Raw genomic sequence first — 25,644 nt, forward strand, 5'->3', positions numbered from 1 at the left:
CCGGGCCACATCAGCCAGCAAAACCACCGCGAGCCATCTTCTTTGCTCGGGCATCCCTCCTGTTATGATTCGCTCGAGACCCCTTATGTGCCTCTTTGTTTCTCCTCGCCGCTTCAGTTTCTTTCTCACTGGTCGGTCCAGCAACGTTGCCGCCCCGGTTCCCTCGTCCTCGCCCTCCTCCACGTCCGCGTCCACCTCTGCCTCCTCCGCCACCCCTACCAGCTCCGCCATCAATGTCACTATCTTCAGTTGCCGACCCTGCTGGACTAGCTCTCCAGGCCGTGCGCTCGAGTCGGACCTGTTGCCCTGCAAAAGCATACTTGGCGTCTAGTCTCTTCTTTTGCTGAGGAGTTCGTGCCAGCATGACTGCCCATCCCTCTATAGCTTCATCCGTCATACCGGTTTCTTCCCTCAGTTTCGTTCGCGCGTTGCCCCTTCTTGTGCCAACATCTCGGCCAAACACCCTCTCGTCCGATTGATATGCTCGGAAAAGGATTTCTTCATTTCCATCATCTACCCCATCCGCTTCTTGGTTCATCGTGTCCACAGTGCCGCCTACATCAGCTGCATCATATGTGTCATCGCGCTCGTCATCATCGGAGTCAAATGATGCAAGAGCAGACAGAATGGCAGCCTTGTTTGACGCTGTGGATTTGTCTTTTAGGAGTTCATCAGCGTTTTTCTGCGGCTTCTTGCCGAATGAAATCTTGGACTCGTCAGCACTGAGGCGGTCGAATTCGTCATCGTCAAAGACGTTCCGTCTAGTTGGAACCTGCGGTGGTGTAGATCGAGGCGCCAGGTTTGACTGATGGGGAATGTCTTGGTGAGGCGATCTGTGTATGAATTGTTAGTACAATGACTTTGTGTGTTCCAGTATACTTGAAATTGATGTCCCGTCTCCACGTACAACGGTTCGCTCCTGTCCGCTGTAGCCAAGTGAGGCGGCAGTGATTCCGAAAGTAGATTCGCCACGACCAGTTCCACATCATCCTTGTACTCATCCAGACACTTGGACACAAAACCAGCCCCAAGGTCGGGGAACAAGTCTTGAACATGAGTTATTTGACTCATGTGATGGACATGCATTTCAGCCCGCACATCCTCATTTGTCTGCCTCCCCTTGCCTTTATCAACCTTCCTCCTGATAGGCCGCTTTGGCCTTGCCATCGGTCCCTTTTTAAAGGGCTCCAACGCAGTAATCCGCTTCTTCAAGCTCTCCGTAGCAGCACCACGTTCCTCAGCCCTCCTCTGCAGGACCTTCAACAATGGCGTCGCGGTAACCAGTTCCGCCACAAGCGAGTCGTTTGCATTCAGCGGTCCCATCCTGTGCTCCTCAGCAACAGTCTTCAGCGTAAACAACTGGTCACTCAGCATCGACCACTTTGGCGGTTCCGCTTCCGTCAGCCCAACTACGCATAGATACGTGGTTGTGACAATGGCCTTTCTCAACGGCGGATTCATAACCTTAAAGCACGTCACCAGTCCTTCGAAGAAATCTGATCCAGCCAGTAACTGTATACACGAGTGTGGTGATACGTGTAACAACGGGCTAAGCGAGACAAGCTTAGCCTCCACTAATTTCAGATCCCCCTTGATGCCGGAGTCGAGGATTGGAATGAGCAGTTTCTTGAGAGTCGTGAGAGAGGCTTCAATGTGTGTACTACTCGAGTGAGTGCTGAAGAGGCCTGCGATGAGCGGAGAGGTGCGTTTTTTGGGATATATCCTGGTAAAGTCTGCGAGAAATGAATATTCCAATAGAACTGGAGGAGCTAGGAGTCTTAAAAGCCGCGAAGTCAGGTGGAACACGGGCCGGAGGAGCAATGTCGACTTTGACATCAAAGGCGCCGCGACAACTTCATGCACAAACGTCGATGAGAATGTAACAAGGGAGGCGTGCGATTCAGTCTGCCTTTTGAAGTCGTCGTCTGTGAGGTCTAGATAGGCTCTGCAGAGCGCTACCCACGCCTGCACGAGGGAGTCCCATTCCTGGGGCGGAAGCTGTTGCTGCCACGAGGCCTTGGGGAAGGCTGCCAACGGGGGGAGACGCATGTCGGGTGTAATCTCAGTGCGGGGTGATGCCGGGATGAATACAGTCAAGAATAAAAGAGATACGAGAGTAGTCCGTTGACGCAGTCCCCGGTGCTTATGCCATTGTATAAAAAATCAGCGGCGTCCACGGAAGCATGTTGAAATATATATTTCACAGTCTGTCCTGCCGGATGAATCATCCCGAGTCCACACATCCCGCCTTGCTGAAGCTCCAACGTCACGCAAAGAGAGCCGCAGCGCCAACCCGCCGCCCCACAACTGCACCTCGCAGCTGGTACGTACCCTTTCCGCAGGCAGGATTGCCCTCCAACACCCCAATCAGGACTAGCGCGCACAAAAAAAGCCCTACGACTTGGGAAAATACATCCAACACCCCCACCACCAAATAGTTCGCGATCTTTGAACCTCTCACCAACCCACAAAGCAAACTTCATCACTTTGCCGATAACGTCGCCGATTCCCTCGCGTGTCGAGTCGTGAAGTTTTCTCTACATCCTTCCAATCCACCCAGCAAACATGTCTTACAACAAGGCCGAAAAGGACGTTGGCGAAGGCCCCGTACGTTTCATCCCCCAAAAGCCCCATTATGCACGACGGCCGGCGACAAGCTCCCCTCGCCCCAGACGCATCTTCTTTTTCGTGCCCCCTGATAATTTACTGACGTTTACTTGTTTATTTTTTTCGCAACGTACAGAAGGCCCACAAGATCCGCATCACCCTCACCTCCCGCAAGGTCAATGTCCTCGAGAAGGTGTGCACCGAGATCCTCGACCGTGCTAAGAGCAAGGACCTGCGCGTCAAGGGCCCCGTCCGCCTGCCCACGCAGACGCTGAAGATCACCACCCGCAAGACTCCCTGCGGCGAGGGCTCCAAGACCTGGGACTCGTACGAGATGCGCATCCACAAGCGTCTCATTGAGTGCGTTTTCATGCTCTGCTCCTTTCCGGCTGCCACGTTAGGCCGTGTGCGTGTTACTCTTGCTGACTCTTGTTTCTTTTTGATAGTCTTCACGCCCCTACCGAGGTTGTCAAGCAAATCATTGTCAACATCGATGCCGGCGTCGAGGTCGAGGTCACTATTGCCGCTTAAATGGCAAGACTTGTTGGGCGTGGCGTGGCGTGTTGAGGTGGCAAGTGTGCTAGGCGCAGACAGTTTCAATACACTGGGTTTTGTGCAACTACATGACCTGTGTGCAATGTGTGCTCGTAGATTTAGGAAATGGGCAATTGGCCCGTCGTTGGAAAAGGGCAAAGTTGTCGAATCATGTCCAATTGTGCATTTGGTGTACATGCTTTCGTCAAGCCCAGGATCTTCTGGCCACATATACATGCCGTATGTTGCGATAACTCTGCAGGTCCAAAAATTCCCCCAATCATCCCAATCATCTGCCATGGCCGTATATGAAATCCGTCAACGCCGCGATATGCATCAAACCTATGTGTCCCGAGCTATCGATATAACTAACCCCTTTCCCATGGCCAACCATGAACATATATACAATTTCTTCAAAAATCCCACCGTGTACACTCCCGAGGCGGCGGCAACTCGGGCATTATGCCTTCCGCAAACTGGCCCGATTGCGCAAACGCCGCCCATTGAGCCTGGGACTGCTCGTCATAAGCTTCAACGGAGAGTTCAGTATCCTTGTAATACCCTGGCGCGCCGTCCGGGAACCATATGCGTGTCCAAGTTCCGTCGAATGCTCTGATTCCCGGCTTGCCGTCCTTGTAGGTAACAGGCTTGCCTTTGAATGCCGCCAGCGTCCCATCCATATTCCTGGACGCGTAGCTCTCTAGGGAAGGGTGCTGCTTCGTGCTCTCTGGAGGATATGGATTATTGCCGCCTGTTGCAGAAGCAGCGGCTTGTTGGGGCTGGCTTGCCGATCCAAAGGGGCTCGGCTGCTGTGAGGCACCCTGGCCGAATGGGGTAGGAGAGGGTTTTCCAAAGACACCGTTGGTTTGGTTTTGGGTATTTTGAGCAAAGGGGTTGCTCACTTGTTGGTTCGCCGTTGTGGTAGTGGAAGCAAAGGGATTCGGCCTTGAAGCTTGGCCGAATGGACTTTGATTCTGTGCTGGTTGTTGTTGTCCAAACGGACTTGGCTGGCTGGTGTTGTTCTGGTTCGAATTATTAGATGCAAAGGGATTTGGTGTAGCATTGCTTTGATTGGCGTTTGAACTCGCAAAGGGGTTGACTGTCGCAGGGGCTTGTGCATTGTTGGCAGTTCCCAGAGATCCAAACGGACTGGAACCTTGGTTTGCCGCGCCACCAGAGGCAAAGGGGTTCGGTTTCGCGCCCAGTTGACTGGGCTGGCCGAATCCGCCGGGTTGTGAATTCGTAGGCTGGGCGGACTGACCAAATGACGGCGTTCCAAACGGGCTCGGCTTGGCTCCAAGGGAAGATGCTTGTCCAAAGGCGGATGTAGGTTGGGAGGGTTGCCCAAACGCGGGGGCCGCCGGCTGCGATGATTGCTGTCCAAATGCCGACGATGGCTGAGAAGGCTGGCCGAATGCCGAACTTGGCTGAGCCGGTTGGCCAAATGCCGGTGTGCCAAAAGGATTTGGTCGTTGTCCCAGGGCTGCTGGCTGCCCAAAGGCACTCGGCGTGGGTTGAGCAGCAGCTTGGCCAAACGGTGATGCGGTGGTGGTAGAGCCGGTGCTGAAAGGATTTGCTTGCGCCGGCTGAGCAATACCGCTGGGTCTCTTTCCAACCTGGAACTCGCCAAAGGGAGCCCCCTGAGATCCTTCTCGGCAGACATCCAATCGGTTGGGGTGCTTGTTCTCGGCTTCCACAACGAATCGGGCAGCTTCGTCGATATTTCGTACAGCATTTTGCATTTGCTGTTGGGCATTCTGATAGAGTTCCTGTGCTTGATTGAGCTGCAAATGGGTCAGAACAATCCAGGTCTCTTTCGAAAAAAAAAAAAAGATTAAGAAAAATTCAGTGTCCGAGTGGGCGGCTACTCACAGCCTGTTGTTCATTCCCTGCCGCCTTTCCCATCATAAAGTGTAATCTCATCTCTTCGAAGCTCTGTTCTCGAGGGTATCCTCCGAACAGCTGCTCCGGGGCATTTCTCCCCGGCGCGTAAGCCGACAGAATCCATTGGGGCGCCTCGCTCGTCAGGTCCTTGACCATGGTATCGGTGACGATGCTGTACTTGTCTGCGATTGCAGAGAGTCAGCGCCGCTACTAGTCAGCGATGGATGAAAAATTTGTTTACCGAGTGCATCTTGTAATGCTCTGCTGCTGCCACCTCCTGCGCCGGAAGCAAGAGTGCCGAAGCGATTCTGGCTCTGGTTTCGATTATTTCCAGCATCGGGATGTTCAAACCGGCAAGTATCTGCGTACAGGGTCAATCATCAAGTCTGCACATCTGGATCTGGGAGGTGATTGGGGTGGACATACTGCCGAACTTGCAATAGCCCTGCTGGTAGAATTTGCATATCGCCATGGTGGGCGGTTCGCTCGAACGAAGGGCTCGAGAGTAGGTAGTTTCGCAGGCTATAACTTCATTTCGAGAGCTGGATCAATCCGAGGACCTGAGACTTTGAGCAGGTCCTTTGGCAAGATCAATATGCTCGACCTCGTGGAGGCGCAACCGATCCGTTGAGCAACCGGGTCTGGAGCGGAGGTCAGTCGCGCGTTGTAGCTTGGGACGCAAAGAACATTGAAGAAATCCATCAGCCTTGCGAGCCTGATGCAGTTGGTGGGCTGGTCAAATCCTCGGGCAGGTACCCAAGTACCTTGTGCATGAGCACAGGGGAGGGTCAATCCAACTGCAAAGCTCGGCAGTGGGGCTGACAGTGGACGCACTTAGTTGGTCCCTTCATCAATCTATCCCAGTACAGAGTAACGCATACTATCTTTTTGGCACTGCAACAACAAAAAATCATGTACGACTTCTACATGAGACTCACAAGGTCCCGTATTAGCCATCAACGATGCTTAGGCTCACCTGACGACCTGGCCACAGCATCAGAATATACCTCGTTAATCCCGTCTACAGCAGCCACGTTCTCCATTCGCAAAATAGAGAAGCCAAAAAAAAGAGAAGAAGAACAAAAACCATCACAGAAGCACCGCAGATGAGATTTCAAGTTTTTTTTTAATCAGAAATAACAACTAGTATCTTCCACCCCATATCATCGTCTCCCTAATGCAGACATTACGCAGAAACTACTAGTCACAAAGCAAAAGCCAGAAACTACAGATTTACCCGTCCGTGAATGTCGTTAAACCATTATATCCAAAACCCCCCATCCTAATATTTGCGTCCATGTCCACAAAGAGGCCAAACACCGCCTTTAGGCCTTCTCAACCTTCCTAAACTCAACCATAGGACCCTTCTTGGCACTGGTAAACGTGTCAACCAGCTGGAACTCTGTCACGCGGTGTCGCCCCCACTCGAGGTCGGCGCGGCCCTCGCCTGGATCAACGACGCCAATGGCTCGTCGCAGGTCGTACAAGTAGATTGTTCTGGCCAGAGTGGTGGTCATTTCGACGTAGGCCAGACCCTTGCCGATACAGCCACGGGGTCCGATGGAGAAGGGGCAGAAGGCGCTCTGGGCGAGGGCAACATCGTCTTCCGTCGTGGTCTTGCCGGTGAGCGGGTTGACCTCGTCGCGCAGCCAGCGCTCGGGCGCGTAGCCATACGGAACGGGGTAGTAGGTCTCGTTGTGATGGATGGTGTAGTGGGGGGTTCCGACCACGGTGCCCTGCGGCAGCGTCTGGCCGTCGATGGTGATGCCGCCGGGGAGGACTTCACGGGGCAGGATGCCGCCCACGGATGGCGAGAGGCGCATGGCCTCGTCGACACAGGCGCGGAGGTAGGTGCACGATCCCAGGAGGGGGCCGTGGACAATCTCCTCGACGTCGCTGAACTTGGTGCGGATTTCTTGCGTCACGCGCTTCAGGGCGTGCGGGTTGCGCACGAGGTAGAACAGCGTTGCGGCCATGGCGGTGGACGTGGTGTCTGAGCCGGCAATGATGCTATTTTGAACACTTATAGTCAGCAAAAAAGAAAACTCCCCATGGTGGACGCCCAGCAGCTTCTCTCATTGTGGCTTCTCCAACGCATTTTTCTCCCAAACACTTACAGCAAGTTGGACTCGCCCCAGAGTTCGGGGGTGGTGAAGCCGTGACCGGTCTCGGGATCGCGAGCCTTGAGCAGGTAGTAAAAGAAGTCACGTCGATCCGTCTCCTCGCCGAGCTTGGTACGCTCAGTGAGCTGGCCCTTGCTGTAGGCCATGTATCTCGCGCGACCGGCAGCAAGCTTGGGGAACAAGAACTTGTCAATCTTGAGCTTGTCGACAATGGGCATGGTGCCGCAAATGAGATGGCGCGTGGTGGCGGCCTCGACCAGCTCCAGCGCAAAGCGGTTGTCGGGCCTCTCCAGCATGTGGAAAGCCTTGCCAAAGCTGAGGTCACCCAGGATGTCCATGGCCAAGTAGTTGCACCAGTCGCTCATGTTGCGCGGCTTCGTCCAGCCCTTGGCGTCGGCGCCGCCATCGTTGAGGCCAATCTGGTCGCAAAAGGTGCGGACGTTGCCCAGGATATAGCGTTGCATCTCCTTCATGGCACTCTCGGAGAAGGCGTGCGACAGGACGCGGCGCTTGCGGGCGTGGACGTCCTTGTCGCGCGTGTTGTGCGTGTTGGCGGCTGGGTGGACAAAGGCATCGTAGAACTCGGCCTTGCGCACGTTGGACTTGAAGCCGTAGATTTCCTTGAGGGACTGGTTGGAGTTGAAGGAGACGGAGTTGGGACCGAATCGAACCACCTTGCCTGGAAGATTTTGTGTCAGCAATCCAAAGACTGGGGGAGAAGAAGGAGTCTCTCGGGATTCGCGAAATTCTTCTTACCATATTTCTGGTGCATGCGCCAGAACTCAAGGTGGCGGTCGCCCTTGTAAGCGTGATAGAGCTGGTATGCATCGGTGATTTTGGCCAGGAAAGGACCGGGATATTTGGCAAGGGGGTGGAAGAAGACTCTGTACACGACGAGACCGAAGGCCTATCAAATCAAATCTCCCATTAGCCATCCATGTCGTTTGATCCTTGTGCAACCGACATGTATCGACTGGCGCTGGCTGCTCAACAACTCGTCCAGTCGCCGCCACCACCCTTCACCGTCTGAATCTCAATCCCAATAGAAACAAAAAGAAGCAGCACTCACATAGAGCAGTCCAGCTCCAGCCAACAGTCCCAGGTACATGCCAAGATGTCCCAGAGCAATCTTCATCTCCATCTTGATGGGAACAAGGCGTCGTGAGTGGGGACTCGAGACAAGAAATAGAAGAAGAAAATAAAAATAAATTCAAAGTCAAGAGGAACAAGCAGCGCAGCCCCAGAAACAGGGCCGCGCAAAACTCTCTTAAACAAAAACGCTACACTCCAGCCATACGAACCAACCCCTCCCTTTGCTCCAAATCTCCTCCTCTCTCCACAAAGTCCTGCGCCGCGGCCAGCGAGATAAAAACAAAAAAGTCAACGAGCCATGGTGATTCTGACGAGTGAGACAGCGTGGATTGGAGATGCAAGCGGCTTTCCACGGCACATGTGGGCGCAGATGGGGGCACAGATGGGGAAGGCACCGCCTGGATCTTTATCGATTAGGCAGGGGAGCTGGGGGAGCTCTGGGGCAAAGTCGGGGCAAGTTGGGGCAGCACAGAATTCGGGGGGCGGCTAGGTTCGGTCACTGGCCACTGGTCACTGGCCACACTAGACTCTGCCACCATACCATGACCGTTTGCGTGTGTGCATGTGTGCTCAGTGCTTCGTCATTGCAGCGCAGACCCAGGCCTGTCTCGCGCCGACTCCGCGCCGTCAGAGGCGCAGCTGCGCTTTGCGGCTGGAAAGGCTCTGGGTCCATGTCATTTTAATATTGGTGCAGGCCGGGCGCCATCGTCACCAACTGCAAAAACACCACCCGGGTAGTAAATGAACACGGTCCGGAGTGCAACGTCGACAAACGCGCTGGCAGGGAACTGCCGTCTGGTCCGGGGAACCGACGCAGCGCGCGCATTGCTTCGGCCAAAAAGTCTGGTCGGGTCCCATTTTATGCACGGCGTTGCATCAGGGACGGACAGCGCGGGTACATGCATCCACCGCCAGGCCCTCCCTCAGTACCCCTTCGATCCTAGGCAAGTACCCATGCCCCAAGCCAGATGTGTGCTAAAAAACCCCAAGGCAGCAGATCAAAAATGCTAAAACCAGACCGTCTGTTTGGTGTCCCGTACACCCGCGTGACCTCGCTCGACTTAAGCCGGCGTTGGAATCCATTCCGCCTGTGGTTCCGCGCCTTGAGCGCCGGGAATTGTGGGGCTCTGGGCCCAGATATCCCGTCGACTGCCGCTCGGGGGCGCTGCCACCGCCTAACTTGCCCAAGGCAAACCACTTTCCTCGACAACGACGCGCCCATGATAGCACTGTGCTAGTACCAAGTACTTTAGGTAGTATTGGTTCTTGTTTCAAATCCCACACACAAGGCCCGAGTTATCCGCCCAAAGCGGACGAGGGTAAGGACGTGCTGGCAACGCGCTGCATTCGCTGCTTGCACTGGCTCAGTCTCAGATGGTTGCGGCACTCTGCCACTTCTCGCTGCCACAGCTGGTATCGAAACGCGTTCCAGATGAAAAAAGAAAAGTTTATCCTGTCGGGTAGATAGCTTACATATGTAATTGCTTCATCTTGGTAGCATTGTCCAGTGGTACTCAGTTGATGCGCTGCCACATATAGTACAGGTGCTACTGGATAAAGCCCCAACAATCAAGAAGCAACTTATGGGAAAGGTTGCATGAAATTCAACATTCAATCCATAATCGTATGGTGACGTCATGAGCCTGCTGGTTCCCTCTGGGTCACGGGAGTCAGACCGGATCGTCGAATCCACACCACGCGAGCCATTTCCCCTCCCATCCTGCCCATCTAGCGCTAGAAGTGCAGCAAATCTCGACATGGCGTCTCAAATACATACAGGTTTCTGAGTCTTGGCACCAAACTAACTTCATATTTCCAGTAGAAGCGTGCCTTGGCGGCACATGCAAATTATATTATATTTTCACCGAGATATCAGTTCCTTCTTGTACAGTCCATATTGCACCATCTCCATGTCTGCAATAAATATACTCTAGACCCCAGCTCTGTCTTAATTAAAGTATCTGGGCTCATCAAAGACGTGGTATCTATGATCTCTAACACCCTGTCCCCTGAACATGGCCGGGAATCTCCAGCCCTCGGGGACCTCAGACTCCTGCACGCGACGGTTACGCTCCTCGGCAGACACCGAGTCTAGCTGCTGGGCTTCGGCGGCAGAGTTGGGGATCACAAACTTGGCCACCTGCAACTCCGTATCGGTAATTGTGCTTCTGCTCACGCGGGCATAGCCGACACGCTTGAGCTTCTTGAAGAGGATGTACTCGCACCATCGGTCCCAATCAGTCGGGTCAACGTCATGCATACCAGACTTCTCGCTGACGTAGGTGTTGTAGTTGCCTTCGAGGGGCTTCGTGACAAGGTAGCTGAGAAGGAATGCAGGTCGTGGGGTAGAGCCCATCAGTTGCGCCAGATACTCGGACTGCAGGCGCCGGTCCTCGGGGTCCTCCTCCTGTCCAGAATGGAAGACAAAGACATCGACCAGCTCGCCATACACATCGAGCGTAGCGTGAATAGCCGGCGCTAGTTCACCTACTGGACTGGGGAGGAGATGGTGCTTCGACTCGACAATGGGGAACTTGGAAAGCAAAGCTGCACCCCAAGTGTGCTTGTTGGGGCCGGGACCGTAGTCAACATACATGCCCAGATCCTCGGCCAGGAACTGCGTGGTATCGCGGTTGCCCATGATGATGCGCTGCAAGTCAGACTCGAGAAGTCCCACAACATCAAGCTCCATCTCCTTGATAAGGTCTCGCATACGGTACTCTGATGACCACATGTCATTGTCCAAGGAGAAGTGAATGGTCCAAATACCAGCAGTGAGGACACGGTCCTTGGCGTGATATGGCTTGTAGTCGTTGGTAGGGAAGCGCATAAAGGCAGCGCACAGGAAGAGGATATTGACAACAATGGTCGCAAATCCGAAATATTTCTTATGCTGAGAAGCAGAGGTGCGACGAGGCTGCTGCTTGCGTGGTTGGGAGGCATTGTAGTCGTAAACACCAACGCCAATGAGACCCATCATCGAGTACATGATCCAGTCAGTATGCTCACGAACGAGAGGACCGCCAGGAACAAACGCATAGGCAACCACCCAGACATGGAATAGAACCAAGAAGACGTATATGAAGAACCCGAGGCCAAAGGTAACGGCAGGGCTCTTCTTGGAAGCGTTGCTAAGCAGAGGCACAGCAACAGCCATCAGGTAGGCAGCAATAACAAGACCACCGTAGTATCCAAACCAGTGACTGAAGAATGTCAAAACCATTGCACCAGCGGTGCCGACGGCGTACTGTGGCCAGCTACCAGCAAGGGAGGGTTTGCAGATTCCAATAAAGAGACCAGCAGACATGGCGGCAAGGGTGCACCAACCGTGCGTAGAGAAATAAGGGCCCCGGATAGGGAATCCTTCCCAGACCCAAAGAATCATGGTGCTGGTATCAGATAGCAGTGAGTGCATACCAAAAAAGACACCTCCAACACCACAAGCAGCCAGCACAGTTGAGCCTCTCTGGGCGCCATCAGGGGTCCCGCTAGTCAAAGGAGCCTTGCGAGTGAAGCGCAACGCAGCCAGGACTCCAAGCACAAGCCCAGTGAGGTTCCATCCACCATTCGCCTCATGCATGATGGGCCAGATGGGGTTATTGGTCTGCCAGGCAAACTTGGCGGTCGACGAGAGGATAAGTCCAACCAGCAAGCCGAGGACCCTGGACTCGAATCTTGCTTCGTGCAATGACTCGGCATGGAGGGTGGCAACCCATCCTAAAGTCGACATGGCAACACCAAAACCAACTGTAAACAGACGACGAGCGGGGTCCAAAACCAAATAAGCAGCGACTCCTGAGAGAGATAGGAGATGAATGATTCGCTGGTTGCTGATAACAGCCGATCGAAGAGGTCCAACAAGGAGCAGAGGAGAAATGGAGACTAAAACAAAAGCTTCATATCCAGATATGCCCATGTGCCAAAGAGGGAAGTCTATTTTAACGTCAGCCTCGAAAGACTATGCCAACTGTCGAACAAGCAAACTTACACCAGACTACCAGACCCAAGCTGGTCAACATGGACCAGAACACAAACTGCAGACCGTCAGACATTGTCAAAAAATACGCGACCAAGGCCTTGACTTACTCCATGATAAACGTCAGCAGCAGTGTCCAATGCCTCAGACCAGGTGAAGCGCAGAGAGTAGAGACCGCCAGTTGCCTTTTCCTTTCTAGTTTTGAACAGTCAGTAGGTCGTAGTCTGCAGATACCCAGGGAAGGACTTACTCTTTCTCCATGACAGCAGACGGGACGGACGAGAGGTTATCACTGCGAGAAATCTTAGAGGACGCCTCAAAATAACGGGTGTTTATTGAAATTTGATGGAACAAGAAGCCAGGACTATCTTGGAAGCCATTGCACGTACCCCTTGCTCAATCCCTTGACATCCCTGATCACGACTTCAAATGTGCTATAATCCAGAGCTGTAACGGCATCAAAGCCAACGTCAAAGAGGATCAATGCCCACTCAAAGAATGCATAGATGGTATATGCTAAGCGCTCATGTTAGATCGGTCATATCTGTGTTCGACGGGGCTACAACAAACCTCCAGCAACGCGATGCACCTTGTGCTGAATGAAGAAGTAGATGAGAGGCACCAGGGTACCAAAGAAAGCGGTAGCAAGATACTTCCGGTACTTGATGGCCTGCGGGTTTGGTGGGCTCAGGGCAATGCATCCCAGGGTCCAAGGCAGGGTTGCCACAATGTACGAAATCATGAGAATATCATGCCAGTCGTGATCGTCCGTCGAGGTGATATAAGTCCAGCCGCCGCACGTGAGAGTGCGAAGAACACCCATGGAAGCAATGAAGCCGGGCAGCTTGGTCCCTGGTTTTCGGGTAAGAAGGTAGAAAAGGCCGACCAAGGCGAAACGAGGTCCTGGGCCAAGTTAGCTATCAGAACGTGGGCAGTGCGGTCTTGGAGATGTTGGTTGTACCGGATGTGATGGCAATAAAGATCATGAAAAAAGACCGTTCGGGGTATCGATCGCCAATTGTCGCCGACACGGACGGGAACCACTCCTGGGGATATCCGTAAAACTCATTCTGGACAATTTTGTGATAGTGAAGGGAGACGCCGACGATCAATGCGCTCAGGAAAGCGGCTACAGATGGCGGTTAGAACGACTGTTGTCAATTGCGACTCTGTGTGCAAAAGCAGCTACTGCATTGATTCGGAGCGCCTCGTAGAGCCCATGACGACTTACTGTATGCGACAATTGTGTGCGCCCAGCTCACCCACTGCCCCCCGAAGCTGAGGACAATGCCGCCATCCTTGTCCTTGTATTTGGACATGGCGATGACAAAGAAAACTGAATGAGCGGAAGAAGAAAACGCAGTCAATTACAATACCGTCCGGGACATCCGAGCAAAATAAGAAAGAAGCTGAAAGGAGAAGGAGCAAAGGAACAACGACGGGGGATTGGGGGACGAAGTGGTGAGGTTTGGATTTGTGGCCTGCAAGAGCCTCGGAAGGTCTGGCGACGTGGAGTCTGGACACGAGCGTATTGATTGAATAGCCAGGGACCAGTTGACTTTACCAAGCTGGGCTGGCACAGCCGCGCCCAGGGGCAGCTTGCTGGACCTTGACAGGCACTTTGGCTAGCTGGATGCTGATTCGCTCGCTGACAGCCACGAAGTCCTGCAACCGGGTGGTTAGTGAAGCACCCCCGCTAAAATTTTGGATCTTCAACGGCCTCGTGCGAAAAACTTCATGATCATACATGCCCACCTCGCATCTTTGCTTTGGCTCAATAAAGCAGCGTGGCTTTTCGGACTGGTTACGTGCTGACCCGATACATCACCTAACTCGGAGTTGCCGTGTTTGATAGCCATAATGGCGGGTGTTGCTGAGAAGGCGAGATTCTATCTTGAACGCTCCGTTCCTCAACTAAGAGAGTGGGAAGAAAAGGAAATATTCTCCAAGGCACGTTCCCAGAACTGTCGCACAAACACGACAATACTCTAACGCATTGACTCTAGGAGGAAATCCGCACAATTGTACAGAAACGCAACGAGCACGAGCACCGAGTGCTCTCACCAGGAAACGCACCCTCCGAATGGTCCGCCTATGTCAAATGGGAACAATCCCTCGAAAGCCTGCGCAGCAAGAGATGCCGCCGTCTCAAAATCCACCACCTCAACTCAGCACACGCCGGCCAGGGCCGCGTACTATCGATCTACGAGCGAGCCGTCAACAGACACCCTGGCAGCAGGAAACTATGGAAAGGCTATCTGTCCTACGCGGCCAGCATCAAGGCCGCAAAGCGATGGCGCAAGACCATGACAAAGGCCCTTCGCATGATGCCCACTGACGCTGAATTCTGGGTCATTGCGGGCCGACGGTCCGCGAGGAATGGTGACATGGCCGCAGCGCGAGGATTCTTCATGCGCGGCTGTCGGTTCTGCACCCAGGACTGCAAGCTGTGGCTTGAATACGCAAGGAGTGAGATGGAGTGGCTAGTCAAGGTGGATCAGCGCAAGAATGAGAAGAAGGGTGTCGACGCATTGCGGCCCGACCGCGTTGATGATGACGACGAACTTTGCATCGTGGACAGCGAGGACGAGAACGAGGCCGAAGACGGCAACATGTTGCCCGAGCCATCGCGGGCCCAGGCCAAAGTCATTGACAAGCAGGCCTCGGAACAGCTCAAGTCTAACCCGGCCATGGACGGCGCTATACCAATGGCCATTTACGACATATCCCGGAAACAGGCATTCTTTACTCCTGAGGTTGCGGAGTCCTTCTTCTCCATGTTCGCTTCGTTCAAGGCTCTTTCAGTTGAGCCTAAGATTTCCCAACACGTCTTGGACTCCCTGAATGAGGTGTACCCGAACCACCCGTCCACGTGCAATTGCTACATCAGACAACCCATCTTTGGCGTGCAGACCAACACTGCGGAATTCCCGCGAGGGTTGCGAGACGTGTTGGCGCGGTTAGGCGAGAAGTTGGATGTCACCACGGACAAGCTCGAGCTCAGTCGCAAGACGGCTGCTTGGATAGATGGGTATCTGGCTCGGGGGGGGCTGGATGATGACATTCGGCAGGTTTTGGAGTACACAAAGGAAAAGTTGGAATTGTCGTGATGAATTTTTTTTTTCTTGGTACATAGGCCGTGGAATCGATGTTCATAATGCATTATACCTCCTTTTCGATTGACGTTGCGCTGCTTGTGAATTTCCAGGAAGCACATGTCTTTTCGTTGGCGCTGGTGTAGCAGGCATTTAAGCTAGCACTCGCTCACAGATACTGAACTCTATCATGGAACCGCAATATGCAACCAGACTGCTCCTCACTGCCACTACCAGCACCAACATGGAAATACTGGAAAGGTTTCATTCCGCTGGCATTGACTCTGTGAATTGCTTCTCTCCCTGCCTTTCTCCCCTTCTCTTTGTTTCCTTCTCCTTCTGATCTTATTCAAGGAACAACTAGGCTAGGCACGACAACTGTAAAATTCGTTCAATGTGCAGGGTAATAGTACTAATGCTACGGAGGCATCATTGAAATCGGGTCGCTCCACCAGTTCGGACCCGAAAGGGGTCTGGTGCGCAAATGAGGAGCCCCCAGTGGCCCAACATGCGGGGACGACGTGAGGTTCTTCAATCCCCAAGTCAGCCCATCACATAATTCTGTATAGAACCACCGAGTAACCTTATACCCTGTACGGGCAAAGAAAATTTACAGTACACGCACGAGCATCGAGAGAACGGTAATGGAGTAGCAAGCACTCCGCACAACCGTCTGACATTGTGTGCGGAGTCTAAGCAGATTCTGACAACGGCAGGCTCTCGGTGATATCCTTTGTACTCCGTAGGGATAGAACACAAACGGAGTCATGGTATACTCCGTATGTACGGATATATATCCACAATTACCTCACATTGACAGGTGCCAATAATCTTGGACGCAGAAAGGCGCTGGGGGAATGCTACCAGTAGCACGGAGTAATATTTACAACACGGGAGTCTAGCTCACATCACCGTCGCGGTCAGTTTTGTACCAAAAGTTGCTTTTTCGATGCCGTGGTGTCGTGTGTAACGTGCACAGAGTCTACTAGGCAGTGGGCTGGCTGACTGACTGACTGGGAAAGACGACGCCCTAACACCTGTTTACCGAAAACAAACGCCCCAAGTTCGAAGTGAGTGCTTGAGACAGACGGGGATCCGTGGGAGTTGTGGAACGAAGGGGTTCACTCCCCGAGACATGCCGATCAACATCACCAGCACATCACGCCAACTCCGTATTGCTGGCGTGCGGAAACCTCCAACGCTCATCCAAGCATCATTTGTGCCTATAGCAGCAGCCTCCAGACGAAATCGCTGCGAAGCGAGATGGGCGGTTTCCATGCCCTAATGATGGCCAGCGCACTCATTCTGTGTGAAATGGGCTGCCTACGGGTTTGTCCGTCCTTCCATGAGCCTGGAAATTTGGTCTGGAGGCGAACTATTGTAGTGATGATTGCCTTGCCACGGACGATGTGGGGAAGGGCTTTAATCATGAGCCAGCAGACACCAGCCGATGGCTCGGGAGCGAGGCCAAGAGCCGGGAGCCAGGTGCCAGGTGCCAGGTAGGGGCAGCTAATACAACAAGGAGATCGTGGCGAGCGATGCAGTGGTTTGAAGGAGACGGAGGGGATGGATGGCTGAATGGGAAGTCGACGCACATGCTGGTGATGGGCATGGGGTAATTATCACCAACAAACGGCCTCTGAATTGTGATTTGACTCGATGTCCTCGTCCAGCTTTCTGAGGAAGGATGTCTGCGGTCCTGCGGGCTGCGCGCACAACCGGCCCTTTTATAATTAAAGGCCCAGCCAGGCCTTCAGTCCATCCAGCCATGTTTGTGCGGTGCCATCGGTCGTCTTGCCAGTTGAGGGTTGGAAGTCCAAGGAAAAGAGAGAAAGAGGAAAAAAAAGAAAAGAAAAGAGAGCGAGAAATGAATACAGCTGACACCGCACCCATGCCTTGGCCAACGCATAGGTTGGCCTTTTTTGAAATGCTCAAATGCTACCAGACCATTTCGTGGAAGCCGGGGCCAGCGAACCTAATGCAAAGCCCGTGCCTGCAACCTGCTACCTGCTTCCTCAAGTACACATGCAGGCATCCGCGTGCAAGTCTGCCTGGAAATACAAAGCAGACACAAGCCAAGCTACTCTTGTTGCGACGCAAGCAACAGACGCTATTAGACGCAGCTTCTTGGACGGAACGAGGAACGAGGCAAGCAGCGACGAAAGATTGCATCCCAGGAGTAGTAGTACTCCGTAGCGGGACGCCAATATGTCTGGACAGGGAACATTAAAAGGATTCAAGAGCCACAGTATAATCTAACGAGCCACCATCCCGGAGGCTCGATTCAAAGACCCCAAGACGGTCGTCTGGACCAACGACGCGTCCACAAAGCGTCCATCGAGCTTGGCTGGCCCATGAATCCATGACGGGCGAAGGCCGACATGGACTGCGTCTTGAGGGCTCGAGGGCTTGAGGGCTTGAGGGCTTGTGGGTGGCCGGCCGATTGCTAGCACTGGCTTGATTGAGCCCGGGGGACGGCGGACAAAGAGAATGGAAACGAGTAGTCAAAGTAACTTCAAACGCACACAAAGTAAGTTACATTTCATCGCGTTTGAGGCTGCCCAAAGAAACAAGGCTAAAAATGCCAAAATATCGACTCGTGTGTGGCAGCCGCCGGGTCATCCATTGCCTGCGCAGGTCGACGGTATGATCGAAAAGGGCCATGCTGGGACTCGAGGTCACTCACTCACATAACTAACCCTTCCCCCCTTCCCCGTTTCCTCCAGCCGCCACCCTTTTTTTTCTCCCATTTTAAAATCTCCTTCTTCTGTCTCTCTTCGCGTTTTTCGAATTGCCGCCTTGACACTCCGTCTTTCTGCCTCATTGCGTGGCTCTTGTCGACGGCGTTGTTGACACATCTCTGTTCGTGGACTTATACGCCACTCGACGACCTCACTAAAATAGGGCCGGGCTCTCAGGTTTGGAAATGTCACTGGTCGGCACTCCATGTCTCGACTTGGGCTTCGGCGCCCGTGACAAACGCCAGAAAAAAAACACCAACGCGGGATGAGATGCAGCAAAATGGCGCCGGGAACGGCCTCGACAGCGAAACCCAGATTCGAATCACAGTCGACGAGCCCGTGAGGTCTTGGAGCAATGGGCGATGAACGAGACGGACAGGCAACTCGCCTGGGCCCTTGGGCCACGAGGGCCTGGGTGTGTGTGACAGGGGTGGCCTCGAGGGCTCCGAATATTTGAGTGTCTAGCCTCAATGTTCGACGGGCAATCGGCGCCGTGCTCCCTCAAAGGGCTGCTCCAGTGCTCCAGTGCTTGCCCCAGTGCTCCATCTGGCACCAGACGCCTGAGGACTTTATTGACCCTGGCCTGGCAGCAGTCTGGTCACGTCCTGGTGGAGGTGCGGCATCAACGGCCTCACCACATGCACCAACAGCACACCCTGGCACAAGGCCTGCCAGACCAATTGCAGCCGCGCCGCTCTCACGCAGTGGAAGCCACCGAACAGCAAAGGAAGCAGCAGCTTGTCACCCACCTTCAATGTTGCCTGCGCATCACCAACTCACGTCCATCGCCTCGCCGCGTCCCAGCCGCAACAATCGACAAAGTGAGACGCCATCGACCTGCCATCGTCCTGTCCGCCGCTCTGCCCAAGATTTTCTCACCACACCCAGTTGCATCCGTCACATTGTCGCAGCGATCTGCTGCAAGGTAGCCAGCCTGGGTGTGGCCCCAGTGCCTTGCGCCTGTGGTGGGGCCGCGGGCGGGCGCCATTCTGTAACCATGCAGCTGGCCACGCTTCAGGCAAATGTGGGATGCATCGAGGATGGGAGATGCCATGGGCTGCCATGGGCTGCCATGGGGTCCAAGGAGCTCTGCGAACAAACGCCTCGCATCAACAATCAGACCCAACACTCAATAATATCGATGTGCTATACGCACGCCGTGCAGAGCCATTGGCGAGTATGTTGACACCGCCTCCGTCGAGGAGGCCGAATAGGCCCGGGGATCAAACATGCTGTGCTGTTCGGCTGACACTGTGTTTGAATGGCGCCTACACTTGCTGCATCGACCAGGTGGAATTGTGTGCTGCTCCGTCAGCTCCATCTCACATGGCTGTGCCGAATGGATTGAATCAACAATTTAAACGGCGGGCTGGTGAAATGGCAAACATGGGAGTCTCGGAATTTCTTCTTTTTTTGTCCGATGCTGCACCATCTCTGGCGTTGACGCAGAACTTGCGAAATTGTTGAATGGGATCAGGACATCCGAAGGTTTCTGCCGCAATGGCCGAATGTTTCTACATTCACCAAACTGCTGGACCTACGACCTATTTGCAGTACCCCTTAGACGGCCGCCGTTGATGATTTAAAAGCCTCTATTTCCGCTTTGTTTGGATTCAAGACTAACTGGCGGGTCGGTAGGAGCCCAGAGGATTCAAATGCAAGCAACGACATCAATTGACATGAGGCTCTCCGGCTATATGTCAGGATTAACAGACGGCCGATATGACTCTGATTCGCCAGTAGCTGAGCTCGACGGGAATTCTCCCATAGAATCGCCCTCTCAGTGACACCACCAACAAACCAGCTCATTTCACATTGCCAGTTGATATATAATGGTTTTTGCGCTTGCAACTGGCGGATCCCTTTCCTTTACGAAGTATATAACCTGGAAACATCCCTCCTCAAACGATGATGGCGAGAAAGAAAGCGCATTCAATTGGCGACAATACCAAGCCTCGAGGGACTTGCGTCGGATATGCTTGGTAACCGCAGAACCATCAAATTGTTTACTACTTGTATGTAGTAGGGGTACAAGCTGCCTGCGAAGCTTGTGATAGTATAGCTGGCTGGTTTGGTAAGAAACACACCATATTGGTCAAGCAGAACTAATAGCCACTCGCGCTTCGCTAACATTTCTCCACCACCCAGGTCTGATTGGCTACGTCTGGAGTCGGAATTAACCACAGGGTATGATTGGCCACGTGCTAGGCCAAAGAAGGACTAGGCGACCGTCGGGAGCGAAATTTCTGATGGAACCTGAAACCAGCCGATACGTGTGGAACTCAACAGGATTCTTCTCCGGCACGCCGCTGACTTGTGGTTTATGCGTCTGGTGTCTGGCGGACTCTGACCAGACTGGCTCAAGCTCCTGGCTTTGCCCACCCACCTCCGACACTTCACTTTCGCGGCCGCCGCGCACACTCCAGCTTGCCGCCCCCCTGGCCTCGCGTAGCGACTGGGTGACTGAAGCATAGCTGCGAAATCACTTTCTCGGTCTCGTGACCCGCAGCATCTCCGTTCGGACGGGCTCTTGGATCCGTGTCGGCTTCCTGCGCGGACGTGAAGTGGCCTGGAACTGGACCTACGGGTCCGTACGAAATTTTCTCCCTCGGCTGCTTGATTGCGACAGGAAATCGGCCACCGCCAACTCACGGCGCGCGACACCGGACTTATTCGCCTCGCTCCACCTTCTGCTGCCCGTCTGCTGCTTTACTATTGACGACTGCGTTGCTGGCTTGAACCAGGCCTCGCAGCTGCACGGCGTTGCGCATCTGGATTGTGCGTGCTCCCGACAGTGGTGGCCGTTTGTCCTCGTTTTTTTTTTCTTGGCCCAGTTGCCGCGCCCGCGCCTCCTGGCTTCTACCGAGTAGAAGGTGGTTGGTCAAGTACTTGTGACACGCTCCAGCGCCCAAGGTACGTTGTTTTTATCCCCTGACGCGCCTAGCCTCCCAGGTATCGGGGTACCTCGTCTGTGCTGGAGCCGGCAACATTGAAGCTGGTTAGCTCCAACTGGCACCTGGGTCAAGTGCCCCGTCTTCCCCCTTTCGCCGTACAGTCTCATGTCCCAGCACCACTCCTGCTTTGCCTCCTCCCTCCCCCCGACTCGCCTCACCTCACCACAGCGGCCGTAGTCCATGGTCCTGGTCTCCGCCTCACTGGTCTCCTCTCGCCCCAGCCACCCAATCAGCGCTCGAGTAGCGTGGCCCGCTGCCCACACGCACAGCCAGGCAGCCCTCTGGTGCTGAGGGATGAGAGGGATTGCCAAAGTGAGGGAGGGAATATCGCACGAGAGCGGCGGGAGGCCCGTCCGTCGCTAACGACGACACTTTCCCCCAAGTTCCAGTCCCGTGGCCAGCACGCCCTCAAGAAGCACGCCTGGCGCTCAAGTACTGCTTTCCCCTGCCCGCTGCCCACTGCCCAGCGTCTGGTCGACAGTCTCTCGCCTCGACCTGCTCGTCGGTCTCCGCCTGGCTTTTTGGCTCTGGCCTTGCAAACTGCCCCCGTCTTGCCTGCTCATTTCCCACCCGACACCACACACGCACCGCACACCACACACAATCCTCCACCAACCCGCGACGCGACTCGACCTATCCATCACCACACGCCGTGGTCGTGACACGGCCCCATCGTCATCCGTCCCTGCGCCCTTCAATGGGTTTCTGGCTGTGTGCCTGCTGATCGCTAACGCTGTTGCGCGCAGCCTGTCGGGGCCGTCGCCATGAGCGCCTGGATGAACGACGCCGTCCCCAACCACAATGGAAACGGCTTCCCTCATATGAACGATCCCAACTCTGCCGGAGCCATGATGGACCACTCTGCCTTCCTGGCCAACCCGGGTCAGTTTAACCCGGGGCAATTCCCTAACCAGCAACAGATGGCTGGGATGCAGAATGGTCCCATGCGACACGGCTCGCCGACGTACCAGAACCAGAACCAGACTGCGAATCCGAATCAGAACCAGAACCAGAACGCCGTCTACCAAACCAACCCGGTAATTCCATCAAAACGCCCTCGTCCCCGCGAAGATAGCGTCACGGGCTCGCCAGGCCAGAACCCGGGCATGCAACCGCCGTCGCGTTCCGAAACGCCGCAACAACAAAACTTTGGTGGCTTCCAGCCGGCCGGTGGTGCCATGCCTCAACAACCTCCCGGCCAATTCCCCCATCTACAGCCTAACGGTTCTGCCAATGCCAGTCCATCTCCCATCATGGGAAACCAGATGCGACCGGGAAATGTGCCCCAGCGAGTTGCTACCGCCTCACCACATCCCTTTTCGCCTGGTCCGCAGCAGCAGTTCACTGGCTCACAAGCGTCCCCGATACCTTCTGAGCATGGCACACCGCAACCAAATCAATACATGCAAAATATCCCTCCGGGATATAACCCGGGATACGCGCAGTCGCCTTCAAATCCTCGCCCATCTCCCAATCCCAATGTGATGGCTGGCGGCCCTGCCGTCGGCGGCCAAATGCTACCCCAGCAAATGGGACAAATGCCGCAGCACATGGGCCAGATGCCGTCAAACATGTATCAACAAATGCAGCAGCAGATGCAACACCAAGTTCCTCAACCGGGCCAGCAGCAACCGCCTGGCCAGCAGCAGCCGCAGCAGGGCCAACCGAGACCGCAGGGCATGATTGATCAACAGAAAATGGCAGCGTATCAGATGCGTCTTCAACAACAATTACAAGGAAATATGCAAATGCAGGCCCAAATGCAGGCCCAGAATATGGGTCGCGGAATGATGCCAAAGCAGCAAATGCCTGGTATGCCGAATGGTCAGATGCCCCAAGGCGCCATGAGACAGCAACCCAGGCCCATAGGAAACATTAACCCGGAACAATTCATGAAGAATCTTACGACCCTAATGAATGCGAAAGGATTGCCATTGGACCCGAACCCTATTGTAGGTGATCGACCAGTCAATCTCGTCATGTTGTTCCAGCTTGTTCAATCCAAAGGAGGCTATAAGCCCGTGACTACGGGCAACGGTTGGGGGCTCATTGCCCAGAGCCTGGGGCTACCGGCGCAAATCCCGACTGTACCACACACTCTGAAGCAAGTGTACGAGCGAAACCTGGCAAAGTTTGAGGAGGCTTGGCTTGCACAGCAGAAGCATCGGATGATGCAGCAGAATCCAAATATGGCTGGGCCAGGAACACCGCAAAAGCAGATGCAACCAGGACAACAGATGAACCAAGGGCAGATGCCACAGGTACAACAACAACAACAACCGCATCAGCAGCAACAGCAGCAGCCTCACTTGCAGCAACAGACTCCAATGAAGCCTAGTCAGACTCCAGTTAATGGGTTTTCGACTCCTCAACCGCCGCAACAACAACCACTTCCCCAGCAGCCTCAATTACCGCCGCATGTGCAGCAACAACAGCAACATCCTCATCTCCAGCAGCAGCAGCAGCAGCAGCAGCAGCCGCCGCCGCCACCGCCGCAACAACCCCAACAACCCCAACATCCACCCAACTCCAATGCCGCACCGGGACACAGGAATAGCATGTCCCGAGGCGTGGATCCCTCTACGCCCAACGACTTCTCCATGCAATCACCTTCGCATGCTCGACCTGGCAGTGTCTCTGTCGATGGCCGACAGGCAACACCGCTGCCTGCTGTTGGTGCTGAGCAACATATGCCTCGCATGCCCCCGAAGCCTGAAGACTACAGCCCATGTGCAAGGGAACTTTCGACACATGGTGGGGTTGACCTTCATGCTGCCAATCTTCTCGGTGCCGAGTTGGAACGATGGGAGCCGACTGTTCCTTCTGTAAACGAGCTGGGCAACATCGACATATCTGCCCTTACCCGCAGTCTCCAATGCGGTATTCATGGTGAAGTGCGCCTAGCTCTTGACACACTTGCTACGATCTCATCGTCACAAAACCAAGCTCACTTCCTACATCTTCGAGCTTGTGATGACCTGGTCGAGGCTTTGGTAGATTGTGCAGAATCTCAAGTGGACCTACTTGTTGAACATACGACGGAGGTGGCTGATGAGATTCAACTTACTTCCTATGAAGATGTTGTTAGAGGATGCCGAATAGAGCGATGGGCTGTGAGAGATGTGCCTGCATTTGGCAGCATCGAGTACCAACTTGATGGAGCCGTGGACCGACTTATTTGCATAACGACAATTTTGCGAAATGTATCATTTCCTGGCGAAAACAATGACAACCACATCATGCTTTGCGAAGAATCTGTCATCAAGATGCTTTGCTCCATTATTCGGTATCTCGGAACGCGGACGATGCTTCTACGGACACACGCCAATACCCTTGATTTCATGAAAGACATTGTGGTTCTTCTCTCAAATATTTCAAGCCAATTAGAGATTCCTGGTCGAGAGCAGGCCTTGAGTCTGTTGCAGTTTCTACTCGCGTTTGCTCCTGTCCCAGGTCCAACAATGGCCAGCGACACGCTTAACTTCACTCCTTACGACCCCAGCATTCATTCGTATCTCCCACATGCGGTTGATGCCCTGGCCAAGTTGCTTGCTCGTGACGAACCAAATAGAGGCTTTTACAAGACGCTTTTTACGATTGATTCTTCATCACCCCTCGCTAATGAGCTTCTCGTCCGAACATTTGCCTTGACTGTAGCCCCCTTGCCAGACAAGGCAAAAGAGCAATTACGACCACCTACATTCCCGCCGCTATTCGAGACAAGAAAACCGTTTCTGATGCAAGGCCTTTTGGGTGCAGAAATCATAGCTTCTCTTGTGCCAGGATCCGAACCGGGAATGGCTCGAGCCCTTCTTGCGTCAGGCAACTGCCTCGCACAGAACCTTGTTCAGCTGATTCAGGATCTGTGCTTCTTGTACGAAAAGCCACCCCCTAATACTCGTGGCGGTAGCCGGGCAGTAGCCGCTAGAAAAGACCCCGAGCTTGTTTATATTGTCGTTGTTGCTGTCTCACTTCTGCGTCGTCTTGCCGAAAAAGCAAGAGATTCTTCAGGTACCGGATCTGCAGGTATTGGGGATCTACTGCCGCAACCGCAGATGTTGATGGACGCGCTGATGATGCAATCTCCCGAATGGACGAAAGAGGGGTTACTGCCACAGTTAACAGCAGTGCTTAATTTGGATGGATGAGCTGACGCAATGTTGTAACAACAACATCTGATATCGACATGACTGCTTTATTTTGTACTGCGGCTTTTGAAGAGGTGGATTTCTCTTCTGGAAAGGTCTCCTCCAGCGAATATAAAAATGATGCGTGAAGGCACGAGGCACGGGATGTATTTTTTTGGTCCACCCTTAACCATTACTGTTTTTTTACTAGTTGTTTTGTCAACTTTTTGACGGTGTATCAGATGACGGCGCATAGCTAGATTTGCATGGAGATGCGAACTTGATTTGGAAAGGCAAGGCTTTGGGGTATATCCTGTAGGACAGTTGTACATAGGTACAGGAGTGTGAGACATAAACTGATACCATATGACCCTTTTAAAACGCCCTCTAGTTTTCAATTGCTCTACTATACAGTTCGGTTGATCATCAGTTATGCTGTGACGGTACCAATACATTGATGAGGCGTGACGGAGAGTCGTTCACGCTATCCAAGCCACTTATATACATCCCT

General features: G+C 53.8%; 7 protein-coding genes across 7 annotated transcripts; 3 read left to right on the forward strand and 4 right to left on the reverse strand.

The window, feature by feature from the left end:
* Nucleotides 1–10: 10 nt before the first annotated feature.
* On the reverse strand, nt 11–2,049 carry MAA_04661 (Ubiquitin system component Cue; the record flags this gene model as incomplete). Its single annotated transcript, XM_007822757.1, has 2 exons — nt 11–833; nt 908–2,049. The coding sequence occupies 2 exons, from the start codon at nt 2,047–2,049 to the stop codon at nt 11–13; spliced, it is 1,965 nt and encodes a 654-aa protein (XP_007820948.1).
* Nucleotides 2,050–2,565: 516 nt separating this feature from the next.
* MAA_04660 (uncharacterized protein) lies at nt 2,566–3,138 on the forward strand (the record flags this gene model as incomplete). The annotated part of the gene is made up of 3 exons (XM_007822756.1): nt 2,566–2,607; nt 2,744–2,967; nt 3,054–3,138. The coding sequence occupies 3 exons, from the start codon at nt 2,566–2,568 to the stop codon at nt 3,136–3,138; spliced, it is 351 nt and encodes a 116-aa protein (XP_007820947.1).
* A 416-nt stretch (nt 3,139–3,554) lies between these two features.
* Nucleotides 3,555–5,497, reverse strand: MAA_04659 (zinc finger domain-containing protein; the record flags this gene model as incomplete). Its single annotated transcript, XM_007822755.1, has 4 exons — nt 3,555–4,925; nt 5,014–5,207; nt 5,267–5,386; nt 5,452–5,497. The coding sequence occupies 4 exons, from the start codon at nt 5,495–5,497 to the stop codon at nt 3,555–3,557; spliced, it is 1,731 nt and encodes a 576-aa protein (XP_007820946.1).
* Nucleotides 5,498–6,350: 853 nt separating this feature from the next.
* On the reverse strand, nt 6,351–8,289 carry MAA_04658 (Cytochrome P450 CYP548A10; the record flags this gene model as incomplete). Its single annotated transcript, XM_007822754.1, has 4 exons — nt 6,351–7,035; nt 7,143–7,827; nt 7,905–8,055; nt 8,218–8,289. The coding sequence occupies 4 exons, from the start codon at nt 8,287–8,289 to the stop codon at nt 6,351–6,353; spliced, it is 1,593 nt and encodes a 530-aa protein (XP_007820945.1).
* Nucleotides 8,290–10,188: 1,899 nt separating this feature from the next.
* On the reverse strand, nt 10,189–13,535 carry MAA_04657 (calcofluor white hypersensitive protein; the record flags this gene model as incomplete). Its single annotated transcript, XM_007822753.2, has 8 exons — nt 10,189–12,173; nt 12,229–12,274; nt 12,327–12,411; nt 12,467–12,508; nt 12,606–12,732; nt 12,787–13,119; nt 13,178–13,345; nt 13,448–13,535. 8 exons carry the CDS (start codon nt 13,533–13,535, stop codon nt 10,189–10,191), a joined length of 2,874 nt encoding a protein of 957 aa, XP_007820944.2.
* Nucleotides 13,536–14,076: 541 nt separating this feature from the next.
* MAA_04656 (rRNA processing protein Utp6) lies at nt 14,077–15,326 on the forward strand (the record flags this gene model as incomplete). Its single annotated transcript, XM_007822752.1, has 2 exons — nt 14,077–14,121; nt 14,223–15,326. The coding sequence occupies 2 exons, from the start codon at nt 14,077–14,079 to the stop codon at nt 15,324–15,326; spliced, it is 1,149 nt and encodes a 382-aa protein (XP_007820943.1).
* A 6,444-nt stretch (nt 15,327–21,770) lies between these two features.
* On the forward strand, nt 21,771–25,154 carry MAA_04655 (ARID/BRIGHT DNA-binding domain protein; the record flags this gene model as incomplete). Its single annotated transcript, XM_007822751.1, has 1 exon — nt 21,771–25,154. The coding sequence occupies one exon, from the start codon at nt 21,771–21,773 to the stop codon at nt 25,152–25,154; it is 3,384 nt and encodes a 1,127-aa protein (XP_007820942.1).
* Nucleotides 25,155–25,644: the final 490 nt, after the last annotated feature.

This window comes from Metarhizium robertsii (genome assembly GCF_000187425.2).
Source record: "Metarhizium robertsii ARSEF 23 chromosome Unknown MAA_Scf_1, whole genome shotgun sequence".
Classification (NCBI taxonomy): Eukaryota; Fungi; Ascomycota; class Sordariomycetes; order Hypocreales; family Clavicipitaceae; genus Metarhizium; species Metarhizium robertsii.